The sequence below is a fragment of the Chiloscyllium plagiosum genome, unplaced genomic scaffold, assembly GCF_037043375.1.
Source record: "Chiloscyllium plagiosum isolate Xiang-an unplaced genomic scaffold, Cpla_swu_hap1 HiC_scaffold_3, whole genome shotgun sequence".
Taxonomy (NCBI): Eukaryota; Metazoa; Chordata; class Chondrichthyes; order Orectolobiformes; family Hemiscylliidae; genus Chiloscyllium; species Chiloscyllium plagiosum.
Window position 1 is genome coordinate 45,150,840 of NW_028270141.1, and position 21,871 is coordinate 45,172,710.

Consider the following 21,871-nt stretch of genomic DNA (forward strand, 5'->3'; position numbering starts at 1 on the left):
ATACCAATTAAATCAAACCTGCCCTGAATGTAAAATAATTAAGTAATCAATGCCTGGACTCTAGAAATCAGTTGTTTGAAAGATAAGGTCTTCTTTTCTCCCTATGATGGAAAGGGATAGTTCTTTACATGAAAGACAAGAATCAGGCAACACTGGTCTAACCTCCTATGTAAATAATAATCACTTTGATGGTGTGCCTCTTTTAATAAGTTAGGTCAGAAGAGCAACATGCACCAAGACTGACATTTCACTGAAGACTTAACATTAATGTTCCCAGACAGTTATTGCCATTTGACAAGGAAAAAGGAGAAAGGGAGATTAGCATCCATTAAGGGTTATTGTTGCACAGGCACGATAAACATAACCAAAACAAAAAGAAAAATTGCTGGAGAAATTCAACAGGTCTGGCAACATGTGGAGAGAAAGCAGAGTTAAAATATAGAATCCGGTGAACCTTCCTCAGTGTTCTGAAGAAGGGTCAATGGACTTGAAATATTAACATTGTGTTCTTTCTGTTGATGCTGTCAGACCTGTTGAGTTTCTCCAGCAATTTCTGCTTTGCTTCAGATCTTCAGCATTTGCAATTCATTTTATATTTTACCATGAACTCTAAAGCAAGTTAAGAATAGTAATTTTAATCAGAGCGTTGATAAATTAATAATGACCATACCTCTTTGCACCAGTGCACACCATTTTTCCAGAGCTGAAAATAAGTGCAGTTGTACGAGGCTCCCGGATTCTCATGATGACAGCAGCAAAACGCTGGAACAGACAAGTCTTGGGTTAGACGGTGGTCAATAATCCTCTGTATGCCCTGGTAATACTGGAAATTCTATTGTCTATCAGCACTGAGGAAAACCCATTCAGAGTCTGACATTACACTCTTTTAGGGACACAACTATTCATGTTATACATTAAAGATCTGGACAAAGGAATTGAAGGCATTATTGTTAAGTTTGCAGCTGACAAAAAAAACGGGTTGAGAGGAAAGTAGTGTTGAGGTTGCAGAAGGACTTGGACAGGCTGAGAGAGTGGGCAAAGAAATGGCAGATGGAATATGTGGTTAAGTCTGAGGGTATGCATATTGGTAGGACAATTAGAGATGTAAATGGGGAAAGGCTTTGGAAGTCTGAAGCACAAAGGGACTTGGGAGTCCAAGTTTAGGATTATCTTAATGTCAACATACAGGTTCAGTTTGCAGTTAGGTAGGCAAATGGAATGTGAGCATTAATTTCAAGAGGTTGGAACTGACGAACAGAAATGTATTGCTGAGGCTGTAGAAGGCTCTGGTATCTCCAGAATTGGAACATTGTGAGCAGCTTTGGGCCCCGTATCCAAGGAAGGATGTGCTGGCATTGAGGGGTTCTGGAGATGGTTGACAAGAATGAACCCAGGGCCTGTGATATGAGGAACTGGGTGTGTGTGTGGTTGGTGGTGTGTGCAGGGGTGAGGGTGGTGTGCGGGGTGTGTGTGTGTAGGCCTGGATACAGTCCACATGTATAAAATGTTTCTGCTAGACAGAGACACTAGGATCTGAGGGCGCAGTCAAGGGATCACCCTTTAGGACTGAGATAAGGATGAGTTTTTTCAGTCTGAGGGTCATTAATCTGTGGAACTCATTGCCATAGAAGCCATTGAGTGAATTTAAAACAGAGATAGATTGGTTCTTAATTGGTAAAAGGATCAAGAGTTATGAGGAGAAGGCAGAGAATGGGGTTAAAAAATATATGATCGAATAGCAGAGCAGACTCAATGTGCCAAATGTTCTAATTCTGCTTTTATGTCTTATGGTCGTATTATTCATCACAATAATGAGGTGTTCTTTTCAGATTAAAGTTGAGGAAGAGGAGAGGAGCTCTACTTTGCATTTGGTTGCACGATATTTGAGACTACATAAACTCCATTTTCCCATTACCTCTATAACCCTCTTTCAGGTGTAGCCAAAAATCTGTAAAACACACTCTTAAATATACTCATTGACTAAGCATGCACAACAGGGGGATTAAGAATTTCATAGAGTGGCCACACAAATGAAATTTCTCATCTAGTCCCCTTCAAGAATTTAGACTCTCCCATAGGAGAAGCAGCCTCTCATTTGCCATTAATGCTTGACCAGTTAAGAATTTTATACATTGAAATGAGTGATTGAAATGGAATAATCGTACTCAGCAACTGCTCTCAAAGCTTGGGGAGGGCTGTTGTTGCTTATGGTGCTCAAACCTCTACACAACTGAAGTTATTCTTTGCTGAATTCTGCTTCAGTTTCATCTCCAGGAATTATGTTTAATCTTCTTGGGCTGAAAGGTATTGCACCTGTCATGTAAACAAAGACTTTAAAAGGGGAAGAGCAAAATTTTGAAAAACCTGTGACAGAGATGGCATTTTTGAATACGAGAGAAAGAAAAGTATCACATCAAGACTTCTAACTTGATCCTATTCCCATATCTCTTTCCCACTACAAACCTTCCTTGCTCCTGTCCCTAAATAGTTCTTAAGCATGTGGGAAAGTGGATTAACCTCTAATGCTTTTTGTTATAAATCTTTTGAAGATATTTCACTAAACCATTCAGGTACACATACATACAATCACACGTGCACAGCCACCCACCTTTGGATTATATTCAGCATTTCTTGCTCGAAGAGCTATTGTCTTCAGGTCCAGTTTACAACCCAGATTGACAGTGGACACTATATTTCTAAAATAAAACGTATTTAAATGTTTCCTTAAGAAAGCATTGCAATGTATTTCAAACATTGTTTCCCTTCTAATGAAAAATGTTGGTCTTCCAAAAACTGACTTACAATTCAAGAATCAACATTCTTCTGTACATTTTACATGTTCGAAGTGGCCTGGCCAATATGATAAAGAAATTATAGACCAGTTAATCAATCACACTTTCTCAATGAGAAAATCAACTTGAAAAAGAGGATAATTGTAGGCAAGTATTGCTGTCCTAATTATTTCGTTCAAAATCAGGAATTAGACATTTAACACAATGGCACCCTGCTGACTCATTAAAGGGTAATAATGAGTGGGCGGCACGGTGGCACAGTGGTTAGCACTGCTGCCTCACAGCGCCAGAGACTCAGGTTCAATTCCCGCCTCGGGTGACTGACTGTGTGGAGTTTGCACATTCTCCCTGTGTCTGCGTGGGTTTCCTCCGGGTGCTCCGGTTTCCTCCCACAGTCCAAAAATGTGCAGGTCAGGTGAATTGCCTATGCTAAATTGCCCGTAGTGTTAGGTGCAGGGGTAAATGTAGGGGAATGGGTCTGGGTGGGTTGCGCTTCGGCAGGTCGGTGTGGACTTGTTGGGCCGAAGGACCTGTTTCCACACTGTAAGTAATCTAATCTAATCCATCAGTTATCAGACAACAATTTGTATCTACATAAGACCTCTAACATCATAACATTCCAGTTTCATAAGTGTGAGATCAGTCAAAATGTGACCCTGAGCCAAACAGTTGTGACAGGTGACCAAATACTAGGCCAGCTAGGTTTTATGGGATGTCTGGAAAGAGGAGAGAGAAACAGAGAGGTGAGCTATCATAGGAAGGGAATTTCCAATCTTGGGGCCTATGCAGCTGAAGTCACATGTGGCAATAGGAATAAGAGATGCACACATGATATCAGAATTGGATTGCAGAGATTCCAGAGGGTTGCAAAACTGGAGAAGATGGAGGGTTGTTAATTTAAAATTCTGTTTTCTTATTTCCCACTTCATTTTTGAGCATAAACGGAAAAGGCTGTGTGGGAGGGTTGGGGGGTAAGAAAAGTGAACACTCCTCCTTTCCCCAAAATTAATAAATCCAGAGGAAATTCATGAAAACCAGGAATAGACTGAACACGACAAAACTCAATGGATGGTACGTACAGTGTACAAATCTATGATGGGAGACACAAATACAACATATGTAGGATTTGATGAATTACAGAATTTGGAAGCTTGCCCCACCTTCATGAACAGAGGGACAAGGAATTAGGTTTGAAACAATCTCACATCCCTGCCAAATTTCTGAACTTGCAAAGAAAATTATTTCAAATCAAATTTAATGAAAATAGTCATAGAAGTCTACAGGACAGAAAAAGGCCCTTTGATCCACTGAGTCTGAGCTGGTCAAAAACAACAATTGAACTATTGGATACCTAACGTTCATGTAGGAGATTGACTCAAGTCACAGATGTTTGCATTAACTTAAGTTTCAGGGAAGCCATGGCCCATTTAAGAAACTGCTGAGATCAAAAAGGAGAGTGAACAAAAAAGGGGCAAAACCTTGAACTGCATATCTTTAAAGTATTTAATGTTTCAGTAAAGAAGCCATTTAAATGATATGATGTCTAAACAATTCATATACCTTGATGTAGATTATAGAAAAAAATATTGCTCCCAAACCATAAGATTGAGATAGTGCACTGTTTAACACAAAGAAAACATATTCCATCTTAAAATCAAGTTGCATAATTGTAGCTGGTGGATTTCACATCCAATTCAGTGTCATTACATAAGCAATTAACAAAACAAGACCACTGTTTTTTTTATATCCCCGCTTATTTTAATACAGTTTGATACAAGATACAGAAAAAAAAATCAAACATTTTAGCTAAGTTGGACAGCATCTGCTGAATGGTAATATATTCAAATAGAAGGTGGTACAAAATTGAGCATGCAAATTAAATACCGTAGTCCCTCCTGTACCCACGGGGGGATACATTCCAAGATCTACTGCGGAAGCCTGAAACCTGGATAGGTGCGAACCCATTCATTTAAAAGGGAAAAGTCTCTTTCTGGCAGCCTCCTGGTCCCTGGTTCAGGAATGTTCCCTACATCCCCAAAACTGCAGATAACTGAAACCGCGGAAACCCGACTTGCAGATACAGGAGTCGTTTTGTAGTTTCAAAATTGTGGCAGGCAATTTTTGCAGGGGTTGTGATGGCAGACATAAAAATGCTAAATTGACATTTCTTTTAAGTCCAAAGTGCAACTGCTGACACAGCCTGAGATAAGGAGATTAGAAAAAAAAACTAACAATGGATTGAAAACTGTAAAATATCCTCAACTTTGTTAGGAGAAAGAGAAATGGATGAAGATAAAACAGGTGCACAATAAGAAGTGGTCCATGGCCTTGGAATATCCCAAAGTGCATATACACCGTCAAGTACCTTTAAAAAAATATTATAATTGTTGTAAATACAGGAAGCACAGAATCAATTTAGAGTCATAAGATCCACAGCATGGGAAAATGCTCTTCAGCCCATCACGTCTGCCCCAGTCAAAAACAACCAACCACTTAACTATTCTAATTCCAATTTCCAGGACTTGGCCCATAACCTTGTAAGCCTTGGCATCGCAAATGCATATTTAAATATTTAAGTGTTATGAGTGTTTCTACCTCTACCACCCTTACAGGCAGTGAATTCCAGATTCACACTCTAAGTGAAAATCTTTTACCTCAACTCCTAGCATTGTACCCCTTACTTTAAATCTATGTCCACTGATCATGGATTCCTCCATCAAGGGGAAAAAAAATCCTTCCTGTCTACCCTGTCCTTGCCCCTCACAATATATCTTAATCACTAACCCTCCTCCCATCATCAAATCTGAATCAGTTATGTAAACCCTCATACAGCAAGGACTGCAATAGTGATCCCTGTGGGACCCTACTAGACATAGACTAGAAAAATCACTCCTTAATCATCACCTCCTGCTTCCTGCCACTCAGCCAATTATGGTTCTAATTTGTCAAATTTCATTGGATCCCTTGGGCTGTTATCTTTGTTATTAGTCTCCCATATGTAACCTTATCAAAAGCTTTGCTGAAATCCAAGTAATCTACACAAAAAGAATTGCCCTTAACTGGTCATTTCTTTAAAAAATTCAATTGAATTCGTCAGATATGACCTCCTCTGAAAGTTATTTTGACTGTCCTTGATTAATTCCTGTCTTCCAAATGCAGTTTACTTCTGTCCCTCAGAATACCTTATAATAGATACCCCCTCCCCATCCATAGCTCCAGGAAGAAGCGATCAGCATTTTTGGTCTAAATGTTAAAAGTTCCAGCTGAACTTATCAAGAGATAGGGACTCCAATGGGAGGATTGTGGCGTTTTTAAGTACGATACAAAATTTGTCATTTTCCTCTTCAATTTATAAACCTGTGTTTTGAGATTAATGAACTGTGCTTAAAAAGTCTTTAAACTTTGGGTTATAAGTTGTTAGTTTGGTTTCTTCTATTTTATCTTTTTTTATTATAGTTAAAAGTGAATATTCATGAATTCATAGAATCACAACTATGTGGAAACAGGCCTTTGGCCCAACAAGTCCACACCAACCCTTCTGAAGAGTAACCCATCCAGTACCATTCCCCTATCCTATTCCTCAACATTTCTCCTGACTAATGCACCTAACCTATAACCGGAGCACCCGGAGGGTACCCACGCAGACATTGGGAGAATGTGCAAAGTCCACACAGATAGAGGCTGGAATCAAACCCGGGTCCCTGGTGGGGAGAGGCAGCAGTGCTAACCACTGAGCCACCGTGCTGAATATTTGCACCTTTTCACGCTTATGCTTGAGAAAAAGGGCATTTCGTTATAAACCAAATCAAAACATTTTTAATCAAGCCAGGTTTCAGTCTGGAATCTGACTTGCCTGGCAATAACATCAGCTGGGATCATAACAAAGTACACAACAGGGCTTCGACCCATTGGGTCTGCACCACCAAAAAAACCATTGTGTGTTATGTATTGTGGTTCCTTCTCTATGGCCTAGTTCTGCAATCCTCCTCACACATCATTGAAAGAGTTACCTCTGCCCATTTACTAAGTATTAGCATGTAAATCACAGGTACATGCAATTATCATTAACCTTTTCCTGTCAGTGGAAGAACCAGTGCCTTTAAAATTTAAACTATAAAATTGTCTCTATAAATTGTTTGTATCAAACAATGATAGATTAAATGGGTAAAAAGGTGGCAAATGGAGTATCTGAGAAAATTTGAAATTGTTCATTGTGGAAGGGAGAAAAAAATAACAGTAAATGGAAATAAACTGTAGAAAGCTGCAATATCCCCAATACAAAGGGACTTGGGGTTATTTACACATAAAACAGAAAGCTAGTACACAGGTGAAGCGGGTAGTCAGAAAGAAGCATGAAATGTTGGCCCTTATTTCAAGGGATTGGAGTATAAGAGTGGAGAAGTCTTACTGCAACTGTACATGGTGCTAGTGAGATTATATCTGAAGGACTGAGACCAGTTTTGATCCTCTTATTTCATTAGAGGAAATTCTTTAGGGTGATGCTCGGTTTGGAGGAATTTTTTTATGAACAAAGATTAGACCGTTTGAGACTATACTCATTGGAATTTAGAATTTAAGATGGAGATGAGGAGGTATTTCTTTTTTCAGTGTCTTTGGAACTCCTTGCCACAGAGCGATGTGGGGAACACAGTGCTTATGTATGTTTAAGCCTCAGATAGATTCTTGATCAGGACTATTGGGAAAGCTAGGAAAATAGACACGAGGAGCGTCCATCAGCCATGATCCTTTTGAATGGTGGAGCAGGCTCGAGGAGCTGAACAGCCTACTCCTATTCCTATTTTTTTGTGGTCCCCTAAAAGTAGGTGCAGCACTGTCCCCTCGAAGGGTTTTCTATGTGCTGGCTTTAAAAGTTCTCCTGGACACTTTAAGAATTCTCGTCTCTCTAAGCCTTTTACACAGTGGCTATTCATGTTAACATTGGGAAAATTGAAATCCCCAACTATTATAACCCATTTAATTTTACACTTCTGATATTTGTCTGCATATCCATCTTTCTATCTCTCCCCAACTGCTGGGGGTTTATAGTACACCTCCAAGGTGACTGCCCCCTTTTAAACTTCTACCTGAATGGCCTCATTTGAGGAACCTTATGAGAGATCTACCTGTAAGACTCTTTGCATTAAGTGCATGTAGGTGGAAACCTCAGTAAATTCCAAGGATCAGAAGAGACCACGTTAAACTTCCAAGTTTATTGCAATACAGGCCACAACTTTAAACAAAGATTAAAGTAAGTGCCATTCCGCTCTGCAGTACTCCCTTATATAAATGTCAACCAAATGTATCAATGCAATGTAGAGCCCAAATTGTGGTAAACTTGAGAATTTCACAAGATTTCTTTTGATATCTGGGATTCCCTGAGGTTTCCACCTAAGTTTTAGTTGAAGCTTAGAGAAACCCCAATGGAAATTTTCAAGTTACAAAATAATGTTTTTATTTCAATGCTTAGGACTTCAGCCTTTGCAATTTGAATACATGATTAGAACAAACATTTTTGCACCATTGAAATCGTACTTTTAAAACTAATTAAAGCTGGATAAAGTCACAATATTTTGAGGCATCCACTATTCTACTCCATCACTCACCTATAAGATTGCAAGACAGAGCAATTAGCATTTTATAACCAACAAAATAGAATACCATAATACTTTGAAAATATCTGAACACATATGCTGTCCCTTATAACTTGTAAAGAATGTTAAATCGGATGGAGATAGCAGAAAATCTTGCTGCACTCATCTTTCAATAGAGATAGGCTCAGGCTTGCTTTATCCACCTACATACAGAACTGGGAGGCATATAATTTTGATAAAATCCAAGGGGTAGCTGTGTAACTTCCATTGCTTCCAATTTCATGATAATTCCATGCAGCAAAGAGTTGAAAACTAATGAAAGGATTGTCAGTGATCAGACTCAAACCTCACAAGAGCACAAGAAGACTGCAGTTATTTAGCTTATCACAAAACATCAAGAACTACTGATGTCAGAAAACATCATTGGTTGTTTTCAATCTCTAGGGTTATCGTTCTTTTGGACAGAAACCACAAGTGTGCAAACCTCAAACAGAATTCTGTTCAAAAGGTTAGTTGGTCATTTTAGACACTGTTTGGAGTGTATTGCTATCCTTCTGATCTAAAGCACCTATTCAAAATCACATGTAAGAAATAATGCCACAGGCATGTGTATCAGCTGAACAACTCAGTACAGAATTCACTTCTTTAAAATTGTACATCAACTGAAATAACTCCCATGCAGATAGCCAGTTGGTCAGATGTCAATTCAAGCATCTTTTCTAGACCTCATGACTACTAGCAGGGATAATCCAGATAATTATAGACCAGTGAACCTGATGTCAGTGGTAGGGAAGCTGCCTGAGAAGATACTGAGGGATAGAATCTATTCTCATTGGGAAGAAAATGGGCTTATCAGTGATAGGCAACATGGTTTTGTATAGGGAAGGTCATTCTTACCAACTTAATAGAATTCTTTGAAGAAGTGACAAAGTTGATTGATGAGGGAAGGGCTGTAGATGTCATATACATGGACTTCAGTACGGCATTTGATAAGGTTCCCCATGATATACTGGTGGAGAAAGTGAAGTCACATGGGGTCCACAGTGTACTAGCTATTTGGATAAAGAACTAGCTGGGCAACAGGAGACAGTAGTAGTGGTAGGGAGTTTCTCAAAATGGAGAACTGTAACCAGTGGTGTTCCACAAGGGTCCGTGCTGGGACCACTGTTGTTTGTGATTTACATAAGTGATCTGGAGGAAGATATAGGTGATCTGATTAGCAAGTTTGCAGATGACACTAAGATTGGTGGAGTAGCAGATAGTGAAGGGGACTGTCACAGAGTACAGAAGAATATAGATAGATTGGAGAGTTGGGTGGAGAAATGGCAAATGGAGTTCAATCCAGGCAAATGCGATGTGATGCATTTTGGAAGATCTAATTCAAGAGCAAATATAAACAGTAAATATAAAAATCCTTGGAAAATTAATGTACAGAGAGATACAGGTGTTCAGGTCCATTGTACCCTGAGGTGGGGTCAATACAGTGGTCAAGAAGGCATATGGCATGTTTTCCTTCATCGGACGGGATATTGAATACAAGAGTTGGCAGATCATGTTACTGTTGTAGAAGACTTGGTTTCAGCCACATCTGGAATACCGTGTACAATTCTGGGCACCGCATTACCAAAAGGATGTAGATGCTTTGGAGAGGGTGCAGAAGATGATCACCAGGATGTTGCCTGCTATGGAGGCTGCTATCTATGAAGAAAGGTTGGGTAGATTAAGATTATTTTCATTAAAAAGGTGGAGGCTGAGGGGGGACCTGATTGAGGTCTACAAAATCATGAGAGGTATAGACAGGGTCAATAGCAAGAAGCCTTCTCCCCAGAGTGGGGACTTAATTACTTGGTGTCACTAGTTCAAAGTAAAAAGTGGAAAAGTTTAAGGGAGATATGCGTGGAAGTTCTTTACACAGAGGGTGGTGGGTCTGGTAAGTGTATCCAGTGGAGGTCGTACAGGCTGGCATGATAACATCATTTAAGATGTATCTAGTCAGATACATGAATGGGCAGGGAACAGAAGGATTCATATCCTTAGAAAATAGGCAACAAGTTTAGATGGAGGATCTGGATCGGCATAGGCTTGGATGGCTGAAGGGCCTGTTCCTGTGCTGTAATTTTCTTTGTTCTTTGTACTCATAAGTTTGTGGACAGTATTAGAATTAGCTATAACTTAAGCCAACTAAAAAAATTTAATAAAATTATTTGCTTTTATAGGTGAAATTAGTCCTGCTCTCACCACATAATGCAACTTTGAAGCAGCTGAACAGTATTCAAGAACTGTCTCTTACAAGCAAAATCCACTAAATTAGTGCTTTGTACTTCAAGTTTCTGGTGTTTACATTATAAAACAGAACAGAGAACAGTTTTGGCTGTTCTGCATACACTTATCCCTGAATGGGCCCAGAATAATCTGCCTCTATAAACTCAGCACATGCAAACGGTAATCAGTCATTCTACGCAGGTATAGGCAAGATCACAGAGAATTAAAGTTGGTCATAGTTCCAGAGGCTGCTCTTTCATTACACAGTGACAACTGGTGATGACTTTAACCTCAGGGTTACACAACTGAGGCAAAGGTTGAGGTTAAGGCAGCAAGGCCTTCCTGGTAACCTCAGGTGGCACAGGAATTGAATCTACTCACAGCAATCTAATTGAGGTATACTTTGAAAAAGTTACACCATGTACATCTCGCAGTGTAGGTGCAGTTGACCCCGAATAGATCCCACGAGCTGTTGAGTATTTATTTAAAATTTTTTTAAAAAGTGGAACTGCCCAAAAATGACCAAAAAAACTCCAAAATAAGTGTAGATGCTGAACATCAGACAAAATAAATTGATGGGAAAACTCAGCAGATCTGTGGAGAGAAAGCAAAGTTAATGTTTTGGGTCCAGTGACCCCTCTTTAAAACTGACCCAAAATGTTAATTCTGTTTTCTCTCCATAGATGCTGCCAGATTTGCTGAGCTTTCCCAGCAATTTCAGTTTTTTTTTGCTCGATATAAAACTACTGGTTCAATATGCACTGTAACCTCACTTATTAAGACCACAGCAAGCAATTTGAACCATCTCACATAATTCTAAAAAAGGCACTTACTGTAGTTGTGGTACGATTCCTGAACTCTCAGAAGCAGGGGTAGCCGGGGTTATGGGTGTCATAGGAGTCATTGGTGAGGGATAATGAGACGTGATGCCTGGTAAAGTAGTTGTGGTCATTGTTTGTGAATGGAACAACTGTGGTGGCTGGCTGGAAGTAACTTGAGTTGACAGCTGAGATGTTGTGGATTGCTGTGCTGCCTGCTGTTGCTGTCTTTGCTGCTCTTCCAAGAGAGAGATGCTATTGGAGCTTTGAATGGGCTGTGGAGTCAGGCCAGTGCCATATGGCATCATGGGACTGAACATGGGCAATCCTGGTGTCATGGCACCCTGCAAGAGGGGAGAAAAGATAACTGGGTGTCAGACATACACACATTGGCAAATTTTAAGAGTAAAACCTAAAAGATTCACCCCTCTCTACCTCTCTAGTACCTCCTGCAGAATTAGAACTTCCAAGATCTCTGTAGATTTCTAATTCTGAAGAAATTCTCCAAATTTCATCTTTTCACCATTGGTAACTCTGCTTATGGCTGTAAATGCCCAAAGTTCCAGAATTGCCTCCATAAATCTCTATACATCCCTATCTCTCCAAGAAAACTTATCCCTTTCACCAAGTTTTAGGACATCTGTTGTAATATCTTTCACTCAAGCGTCAATTATGTTTTGATATAAAATGAAAGTTGTTGCTCTGGTGACAAGTTGAAAGCTTAGCGCAGCTGAGTTGAAGTTAGCTGATAGTAAAACTGACCATCAAGAACCAATACAAGTGGTGAAGTTTTCTTGAAGCAGAACACTATTACCAGGTTGCAAAGAAACTGAAATCAAAGTAGTAAATGCATTTCACTTTGCACAGACCACAGGCAGACTCTCACTTTAAACTGGTTTAAAAATTGGCTTTATATTTAAAATACATGCAATTATTTATCAATTGTCTTCCCTACCCTGAATGTTTTCAAATAACCAGGAACCCTGTACAACTCATCCCAGACACTAACAATCACAGGCCAGTTTGACAGAAAACTGCCCTCACTGCTTTTCAACCACAGTTGTCATCTCATTTTAGTGAATTCCCCCAGCATTACAAAGTTAGTTATTGATCCATTTTTCACAACAAAAAGAATGGATTTCCTCAAAATAAAGGTGAAATTACTGAACATTCATCCAATAAAAAATAACTTGACTTAAGTCAAAATCCTAAGTCAAAAAGTGTGCAAAATTGTGGAATGGAATGTCAAAGCATTCATAAATACCCAGAATCCAGATTTTGATCTGTAATGCGACCCATGCTATGCAGCTAAAGATCCTGCATAGGGCCCATTTGGCCCCAGACCATCTCGCAAAATTTAAGGTGGGAGTATCTTCATTATGTCCTAAGTGTAAAATAAGTATCAGTACTCTCACTCATTGTCTGTGGTCTTGCTGCAGGCTCTGTACATATTGGAGTACTGTGGCTGGAGTAATAGAGAGGGTCTTCAAAGTTAAGTGAGACCCTCTCTTCTCCTGGGCCTACCCAATTTAGCTTCTTTAGACACTCACAGGAAAAAAACTTTTTAATATTCTCACTTCCTGTGCGAGGAAAAATATTTTGATGTATTGTGTCTCTGAAACCCCCCCACCCCCGCGCTTTTGGGTTGGTAGGCTGATCATGGAACATATTCTTTTGGACTTATGAATAAGGTACACCAAAAAACTGAAAATTTTTATAAGATATGGCAGCCCTTTTTGGATTATCTGAATATAGATTTATCTGCCAACTTCACTAGGGCTTTTGTGTAGCCATGGCACTCTGATTTAGTGAACTTGATGCCCTTGAAGGAAGAATTTTGAATAAATTCATGTGTAATACTCAATGGTCTCGGAGGTCAGGAGCTAATGTTTTGTTGCGCTGAGCCATTTTATTTATTTATTAATTGCTTTTATTGATTTGTTCATCTTGCACATGAGTATAGTTATGTTGTGTTTGCATTTTTTTTGTTATATATAGAGTAGCTTTTTTTGTTGGTTTATTGTTGTTGTAATTTTGTAATTTGATAAAAAAATCTTATCTTTCAATAAAAATATCTATTAAAAAAAAACAGAATTCAATTCAAGAAAAAGGATTAGACTTATCTAGGCACAGTAAATCACAAGAAGAAGTGATCATTTAAGCCCTCAATGTTGCCATTCAATTCAATCATTTCTCATCTACATCTTAACTCTATCACCTGCCTTGGTTCTATAATCCTGAACACTTTGCCTAAGAAAATAAAGTCTCAAAACTACAAACTTAGTTGTGTCCAATTATAGTTCACTGTTTCTAGTTAAATAAATTGGCAGATGATAGCTTTGTTAATACCAATGTATCAGTAATGCACAGAAAGTAGCAAGCAGTTGCTCTTGCTAATTCTGCTTTTAAAGTCTGACCAAGCCGATATAAATACAATTATCAGTGCAAATTATTTTCCATGTCTGCTCTGTATATTATCTGCTGAGACCCTCATTATTGCCTTTGCCACATGAAGACCTGAATATACAATGCATTCCTGGCTGGTGCCCCTTGTTTCTTGCTTTTTTTTATTGGCTTAATATCTCCTTATATGAGACAGTGCGTAAATGTTGTTCTATAAAGCACATGTATAGCAATTCAGAGCATTTTACGTCATTAAAAAGATAATATATTAATGCACATTGTTAATGTTTTCTCTCAAATTTTGCCACTTGCATCATTTTATTTTGTTTTAGCTGACTCTATCGTGAATACAGTTTAAATATAGATTGCATTAATTCTGAGACAAATTATTTTATTAAAACGATGATCCACACCATATGACCTCATAAAATAAAACTAAACAAACCAGCTGAAAGGATGGTGAAAAAGCAATATACTGCAGATGACCATGAGATGCAGGAGCAGAAGTAGGCCATTCAGCCCATTGAGTCTGCACTGACATTCAATGAGATCATGGCTGATCTGATAACCCTGACCTCCACTTTCCTTTCATTTCCCCATGCTGATTAAAAATCAGCCTTTTTTGCAAGGTTTGTAGCTCAGGTTGAGGCTTAGGGTGTAGGTTTGCTCGCTGAGCTGTAGGTTTGATATCCAGATGTTTCGTTGCCACAATGCCACAAACACTATGTAGGACAAACAGGAAGAAAGTTAGCCACCAGGATACACGAACATCAGCTAGCCACAAAAAGACACGACCCTCTCTCCCTCGTAGCCCTGCACACAGATGAAAAAAACCACCATTTCGACTGGGACAACACATCTATCCTGGGACAGGCTAAGCAAAGACATGCCAGAGAATTCCTAGAGGCCTGGCACTCCAACCACAACGCCATAAACAAACACACAGATCTAGATACCATCTATCAACCCCTCAGAAAATGAACAGGAAATGACATCACCACAAATCCCAGGAACCCCATCCAGGACAAACATATAAATAGAAAGCAGGAGACAACAGCTTCGTTTCACTTGGAGGTCGCCATTGACGATGTTACCTAGCCAGGTAATGAAACGCCTGGATATCAAACCTACAGCTTAGCGAGCAAACCTACACCCTAAAAATCTGCCTTTCTCATCCTTCAATATACTTAACAATATAGCCTCAACAGCGCCCTAAGTAGAGAATTTTACAGATTCTCTGCCCCGAGAAGAAATTCCTCTTCATCTTTGGGGATGCTTTATTGTGATGTTTTGCCTGGTGGTCTTAGACTCTGCTTTAGGGCAAAACAACTTTATGCATCTACCTTGTCAACTCCCCTAAAAATCTTATGTTTTAACAAGGTTGCCTCATTCTTCTAAACTCCAATGAGTATAAGCCCAAACTACTCGAACTTTCCGTAAAGGATAGCTCCTCCATACCTGTATCAACCTAGTGAACGTTTTCTGAACTGCCTCCAATGCCAGTATAGTTTTCCTTTGATAAAAGGGGTAGAAAACTGTTTACAGCATTCCATCTGTGGTCTGACTAGTGCTTTGTATGTTTTTAGCAAAACCTCTCTACTTTTATGCTCCATTCCTTTTGAAATAAAGGACAACATTCCATTTACTTTCCCTATTAACCAATAAACTTAATGCTAGACTATTGATCTATGCAACAAATCTCATTGTTCTGCAGCTTTTTAGTCTTTCTCCAATTAAATAATATGCAACTCCTCTATGCTTCATGCCAAAGTGCACAACTTTATATTTCCCCACTTTATATTCCACCTGTCAAGATTTCACCTACTTGCTTAACCAGTGTAAATCTGCCTATAGATGTTTGTTGAATTAAAGGTCACAAATGGTTTCCTGTGTGGCAATCAATCATCTACTTTCAATATAGTAGACTATTCCAACTTCCCTTCATTTAATCAGCATAGTTTTGTCTTCTTGTTCTACTCCTCTTCAACTTAACAGTTCATCTCAACCAATGACTATCCTGGTCAGCTCCAGTTTTTTTGCTGATTCCATTCCATAGCTGATCTGCTTTTATTCTTTACCTATAGCTTTGCCTCCTAAAGCCATTAAGCACCAACATTAGTCCAAAGCAGGAATAGGGTACGGGGGAAGGTCTGAATTGGATGCTCTCCAGAGGGTTGGTGTGAACCTTGTGGGCCAAATGGCCTGCTTCCACATTGTAGGGATTCTATGATGTGGTATCAGTTGCCATTAATACAGAAATGAGCACTTTTAACTCAAACACAATTGCTGTAATGATACAGTTGAACATCAGAAAATCCAAAGCATCATTTGAACAGTGAAATTTATGATAGGAACCAATCTACTAACTCAGCTGTAAGCATGTTCAGAGTATACACAATGTATAATGTAGAAACTTTACTGGTAGAGTTTCAAAGCTACACAAAACTTAATAAAATAGCAAAATTGACACAGTTATCATATTAAATATCTTCTATGTTCTTCCCATTGATCTCCCCAGTTTTAGACTATATAGAGTATAACACATTGGGCACCTCACAATTAGAACTTATCACAAATAACCAACATCCAGTCCTTGTAACATCCCAATGACTCTTCCTGAACTAAAATTTCTGGTCCTTATTCTGAAATGCTTTGACTTCAGCTCTGTGGTCTTCAGCAGAATTGGTTAACTTTTCTAGCTTTAATTTACTATTTATGACTAGACATTCTTGGCAATCAGCAATTCCTTCAGTCACAATCCTCAAGATCATCTTCAACCATTAAGATTTCTCAAAAGCCAGTTCAGATACTTCTCCCAACTTCTTTTTTGGTATAATCCATTGCAAACTTTGTAGTGCTAGAAAGGCAACAGAAAGTTGCAGTGCACTTACCGGCGGTGATGATAACCCCTGTGCATAGGGTGGCAGGCCATTGTTTGACTGATCCATGGCCAGTGTACGTAGTTGATAACTTCACAGGAGGAGACAACTGGTGTCCTTAGTCACTTCAAAAGCACGACTTAATTCCAAAGAAACCTCAGCTGTATCTCATTGCCAAGCTCTACACAGTCAATCAGCAACTGTAACCAGAAAAATTTTACCGAGGATCCAAACCTGAAAATAGATTGCGCGCAGATAAGAGGGATGAGCAAAATGGAGGGCATGGAGAAAGGGGTGGGAACAATGGGTGCTATGCAAGTGCATAGGTGTTGAGCACAATGATAACATCAAGTAAAATGGGACAGTGGGGATCATGGAGGCAGAGGTGAGGCAGTGGGTATCAAAAGGGCAGATGGGTGGTGAGAGTCAGTGGATGTCAATGAAAAGTGGAGATGTCAAGAGTGAGGGGTGGGTTATGCAGCAGGCATCAAGGGAGCAGTTGGTGAAGGCAGTAGATGCCAAATGGGGATTTCAGTGAGGAGGGCATCGAGAGAGGCAGCAGTGCATACCAGAAAATGGGAGGGGAGGGAAACAAAATATAAAGTGGATGATGCATCACCAAGATTGGTGAAAAAGGAGATAGAAAGTTGGGGCGTGGGGAAGAGGGGAGAAAGAGAGGGGAAAGAGGTGAGAAAGAACGTGACAGAGAGTGAGAGGGAGAAATAAATATACATCCCCATAATTAGGAGAAAGTGGAGACTACAGATGCTGGAGATCAGAGTCAAAAAGTGTAGTGCTTGAAAAGTACAGCCGATCAGAAAGCATCCAAGGAGCAGGAGGGTCGACGTTTCGAGCAAAAGCTTCTTCGTCAAGAATGGCTGATGAGGGACTTCTGGTCGATACGTCGACTCTCCTGCTCCTCGGATGCTGTCTGAACGACTGTGCTTTTCCAGCACCACACATTTTGACATCCCCATCATTAGTTTGCAAACAGCTCTCTTGAGAATACTATCAACTCGGGTGAGAACATCCGATTCCTCCAGCCTCCCCACCCGCGTTCAACGTGACCCTTTCGCAAACCATTTCACGGGGATGGACGCAATAGCCGGTACAGGCCCAAGCTCCAGCACAGGCAGCTGTCCTCAGACACCCGAGTCTGGAAACTGTAAGATCCGGCTTTGAGACGTTATCCGTCTTCTTCTCCCACACCCCCACCCAGCCACTCACTCACCGAGAGACTGAGTGTCTTGTGCTGCTCGCGTCTGATCACCCGGCAACCCCGTCACTTTCAGCTGGCGCTCGGAACCGTGGGCCAGCCATTCCCAGCGGCCACCGCGTGGGAGCGCGCACAATCACGTGACCCGGTGTCGCTCGCGAGGAAGGCGGGAAGGGTGGCTGTTTGCTTGTGCTTTCTCTCGGTGAAGGATTTCATTCCGCTGTCTGAAGGCTCTGCGATGAGAACTGAGGAAAAGGAAAGCTTCCCTGTGAACTCGGAGCATCTGAGGGATTTTTTGCTGCAAACGAGATTGGCGTTTATATTAATGTAATTGAGCTTTTGACGAATGAAAAGCAAAAACAGAAGTTGCTGGAAAAGCTCAGCAGGTCTGGCAGCATTTGTGAGAGAAATCAGAATTAATGTTTCGGGTTCGGTGATACTTTCTCATGAATGAGAAAGCCTTTTTATCCAAGTCACCCTTCAGGGTTGTTGTAAGGTCTCTTAGTTTTACAATGCGGACTAATCTCCATGGGGATCAACATCCAGACATTAACAACAGTGTTTTGATTTTATTTGAGCACTTTTTTGTCAATAATATATTTGACCGACATGCAGGAGTTATTTGATCTGTATCCATGACTCTCTTTGCCTTTCAATTGGTGTGGCAAATGGTAAACGACTAGGATGGACGCTCTCGGCAATCACGGGGGAGGTGCAGAATTTAGATGCAGGTAAATCATTCCTTCAAGAATTCGTGGTGTATTAAATAGGAAGGAGGAAAGCCGAGACTATAGGACGATATAGACTTGGTGGCTGGTGGGCTGATCACTGACAAATAGAACTAGGTAAAAACAATGACTGCAGATGCTGGAAACCAGAGTGGTGCTGGAAAAGCACAGCAGTTCAGGCAGCATCCGAGGAGCAGAAAAACGTCGATTTTACTGCTCCTCGGATGCTGCCTGAACTGCTGTGCTTTTCCAGCACCACTGACAAATAGAATTCAATCCGAATAGGTGTGGAATGATGTACTTTGGAAGGACTAACAAGGCAAGGGAAGTATATATACCTTGGTGTGAACCTCCACTGATTGTTGAAACACCAGGGCCAGTAGATGAGGTGCTTAAGGAGATATAGGATACTTAGCTTTACTTGTCAAGACATTAAATATAAGAACAGAAGTTATGATGGAGCTGTATATAGTGTTAGTCAGGTCATGGCAGGAATACAGAGTACACTACTGGTTTCCACATTTTGGGGAGGATGTGATTCCACCAGAGAGGGTGCAGAGTAGATGCACCAGAATATTGCCCAGCCTACAGCATTTTAGTTATGAAGAGATGTTACTTTAGGATTGTTTATCTTAGAGCACAGAAGGCTCTGATATCAGGGTCCAAAATTAAGTTACATAGGTAGGGTAGGTAGGATGAAACTTTACCATTTATTGGAGAGATCAATAGTTGGGACATAGATATACACTATCCTATACCCCCCTAGTCCAAGAGCTCCCCACATAAGTTTGAGACACCACCTATGCCGTCCACCTCCTCCAAGACTTCTGTTTCCCTGGCCCACAACGCCTCATCTTCACGATGGATATCCAATCCCTCTACACCTCCGCCATGACCAGGGCCTCCCAGCCCTCCGTTTCTTCCTCTCCCGACGTCCCTAATAGTACCCTTCCACCGATACTCTCATTCGTTTGGCTGAACTGGTCCTCACCCTTAACAATTTCTCCTTCGAATCCTCCCACTTCCTCCAGACCAAAGGGGTAGCCATAGGCTTTTGTATGGGCCCCAGCTATGCCTGTCTCTTTGTTGACTACGTAGAACAGTCTATCCTCCGTAGCTACACCGGCACCACTCCCCACCTCTTCCTCTGCTACATTGATGACTGCATTGGCGCTACCTCGTGCTCCCGTGAGGAGGTTGAGCAATTCATCAACTTCACCAACACATTCCACCCTGACCTTAAATTTACCTGGACTATCTCTGACACCTTCCTCCCCTCCCTGGACCTCTCCATCTCCATTAATGACGACCGACTTGACACCGAAATTTTTTACAAATCCTCCGACTCCCGCAGCCACCTGGATTACACCTCTTCCCACCCTACGTCCTGCAAAAATGCTATCCCGTATTCCCAATTCCTCTGCCATATCTGTTCCCAGGAGGACCAGTTCCACCACAGAACACACCAGATGGCCTCCTTCTTTAGAGACCGCAATTTCCCTTCACACATGGTTAAAGATGCACTCCAACGCAACTTGTCCATGTCCCACATCTCCACCCTCAGACCCCACCCCTCCAACCGTAACGAGGACAGAACCCCCCTGGTGCTCACCTTCCACCCTACCAACCTTTGCAAAAACCAAATCATCCGACAATTCCGCCACTTCCAAACGGACCCCACCACCAGGGATATATTTCCCTCCCCACCCCTTTGTCTTCTGCAAAGACCGTACCCTCTGTGACTACCTGGTCAGGTCCACGCCCCCCCCCCCCCAAACAATCCACCCTCCTGTCCTGGCACCTTCCCCTGCCACCGCAGGAATTGCAAAACCTGCGCCCACACCTCCTCCCTCACCTCTATCCAAGGCCCCAAAGGAGCCTTCCACACCCATCAAAGTTTTACCTGCACATCCTCCAATATTATTTATTGTATCCGTTGTTCGCGACGCAGTCTCCTCTACATTGGGGAGACTGGACGCCACCTAGCAGAGTGCTTTAGGGAACATCTCTGGGACACCAGCACCAATCAACCACACCGCCCTGTGGCTCAACATTTCAACTCCCCCTCCCACTCAGCCGAGGACATGGAGGTCCTGGGCCTCCTTCACCGCCGCTCTCTTACCACCTGCGTCTGAAGGAAGAATGCCTCGGAACATTTCAACCCCAGGGCATCAATGTGGACTTCACCAGTTTCCTCATTTTCCCTTCCCCCACTTCACCCCAGTTCCAAACGTCCAGCTCAGCACTGTCCCCGTGACTTGTCCTTTCCACCTATCCACTCCACCCTCCTCCCTGACCCATCACCTTCATCCCCACTCCCATTTACCTATTGTACTCTATGCTACTTTTTCCCCACCCCCACCCTCCTCTCATTTATCTCTCCACTCTTCAGGCAGTCTGTCTCTATTCCTGATGAAGGGCTTTTGCCCGAAACATCAATTTTCCTGCTTCTTGGATGCTGCCTGAATTGCTATGCTTTTCCAGCACCACTCTAATCCAGAATCTGGTTTCCAGCATCTGCAGTCATTATTTTTACCGCATAGATATAACGTAAGAAGCAGGAGCTTCACGGGGTATTTGAGAGTTTTTCACCCAGATGGAGGGTATCTGTACTGTCTGAAAGGATGGTAGAAGCAGGAAGCGTCACAATATTTAAGAAATATTTGGATGAACATTTAAACAAAACATAAAAGGCCAAGTGCTTGAAAATGGGACTAGAATAGATAGGTGCTTGATGACAGGCATGTAGGCCAAATGGTCTCTGACTAAGTGGCACTTCACCTGATGAAGGAGCAGTGCTCTGAAAGCTTGTTTTTATGTAATCTTGTTGGACTATAATCTGGTCTGACTTTCTCTTTGAGAGCGAGCAGTCCTATATTCCAATAGGAGTATGGTATGTTTACCCCATTTGAAGTAGCGGTTGTAGGCAAGGTTTATGAATAAATGTTAACATAGTTACGCTTATTAGGTTGGTTAGATTGCAATCAAACATTCAATGTTAGAAACAGCTTGTACTTATGTTACCTTTACATATCTTTGGGAAATCCCTTTCCATCTATAATAGATGGATTACTGTTCTTATGTATTGCAGTAAAGCATTAGCCTGGTTTGTATGTTAAAATTCTAGAGTGGGGTTGGAACCCATAACCTCTGATTCAGACATGAGTGCAAATAACTGAGTA

At 41.1% G+C, this 21,871-nt stretch overlaps 1 protein-coding gene across 1 annotated transcript in view; it reads right to left on the reverse strand.

The window, feature by feature from the left end:
* Positions 1–18,077, reverse strand: part of tbp (TATA box binding protein) — a 28,948-nt gene extending 10,871 nt beyond the window's left edge. Inside the window, exons 1-5 of the mRNA XM_043680935.2 lie at positions 17,977–18,077; positions 16,758–16,979; positions 11,479–11,807; positions 2,609–2,696; positions 671–762 (exon numbers count right to left, since the gene is read on the reverse strand). Of these exons, the coding sequence (XP_043536870.1) occupies positions 671–762; positions 2,609–2,696; positions 11,479–11,807; positions 16,758–16,814 (566 nt within the window). The 5' untranslated portion in view covers positions 16,815–16,979; positions 17,977–18,077. The remainder of the gene's footprint in view (positions 1–670; positions 763–2,608; positions 2,697–11,478; positions 11,808–16,757; positions 16,980–17,976) is intronic.
* Positions 18,078–21,871: the final 3,794 nt, after the last annotated feature.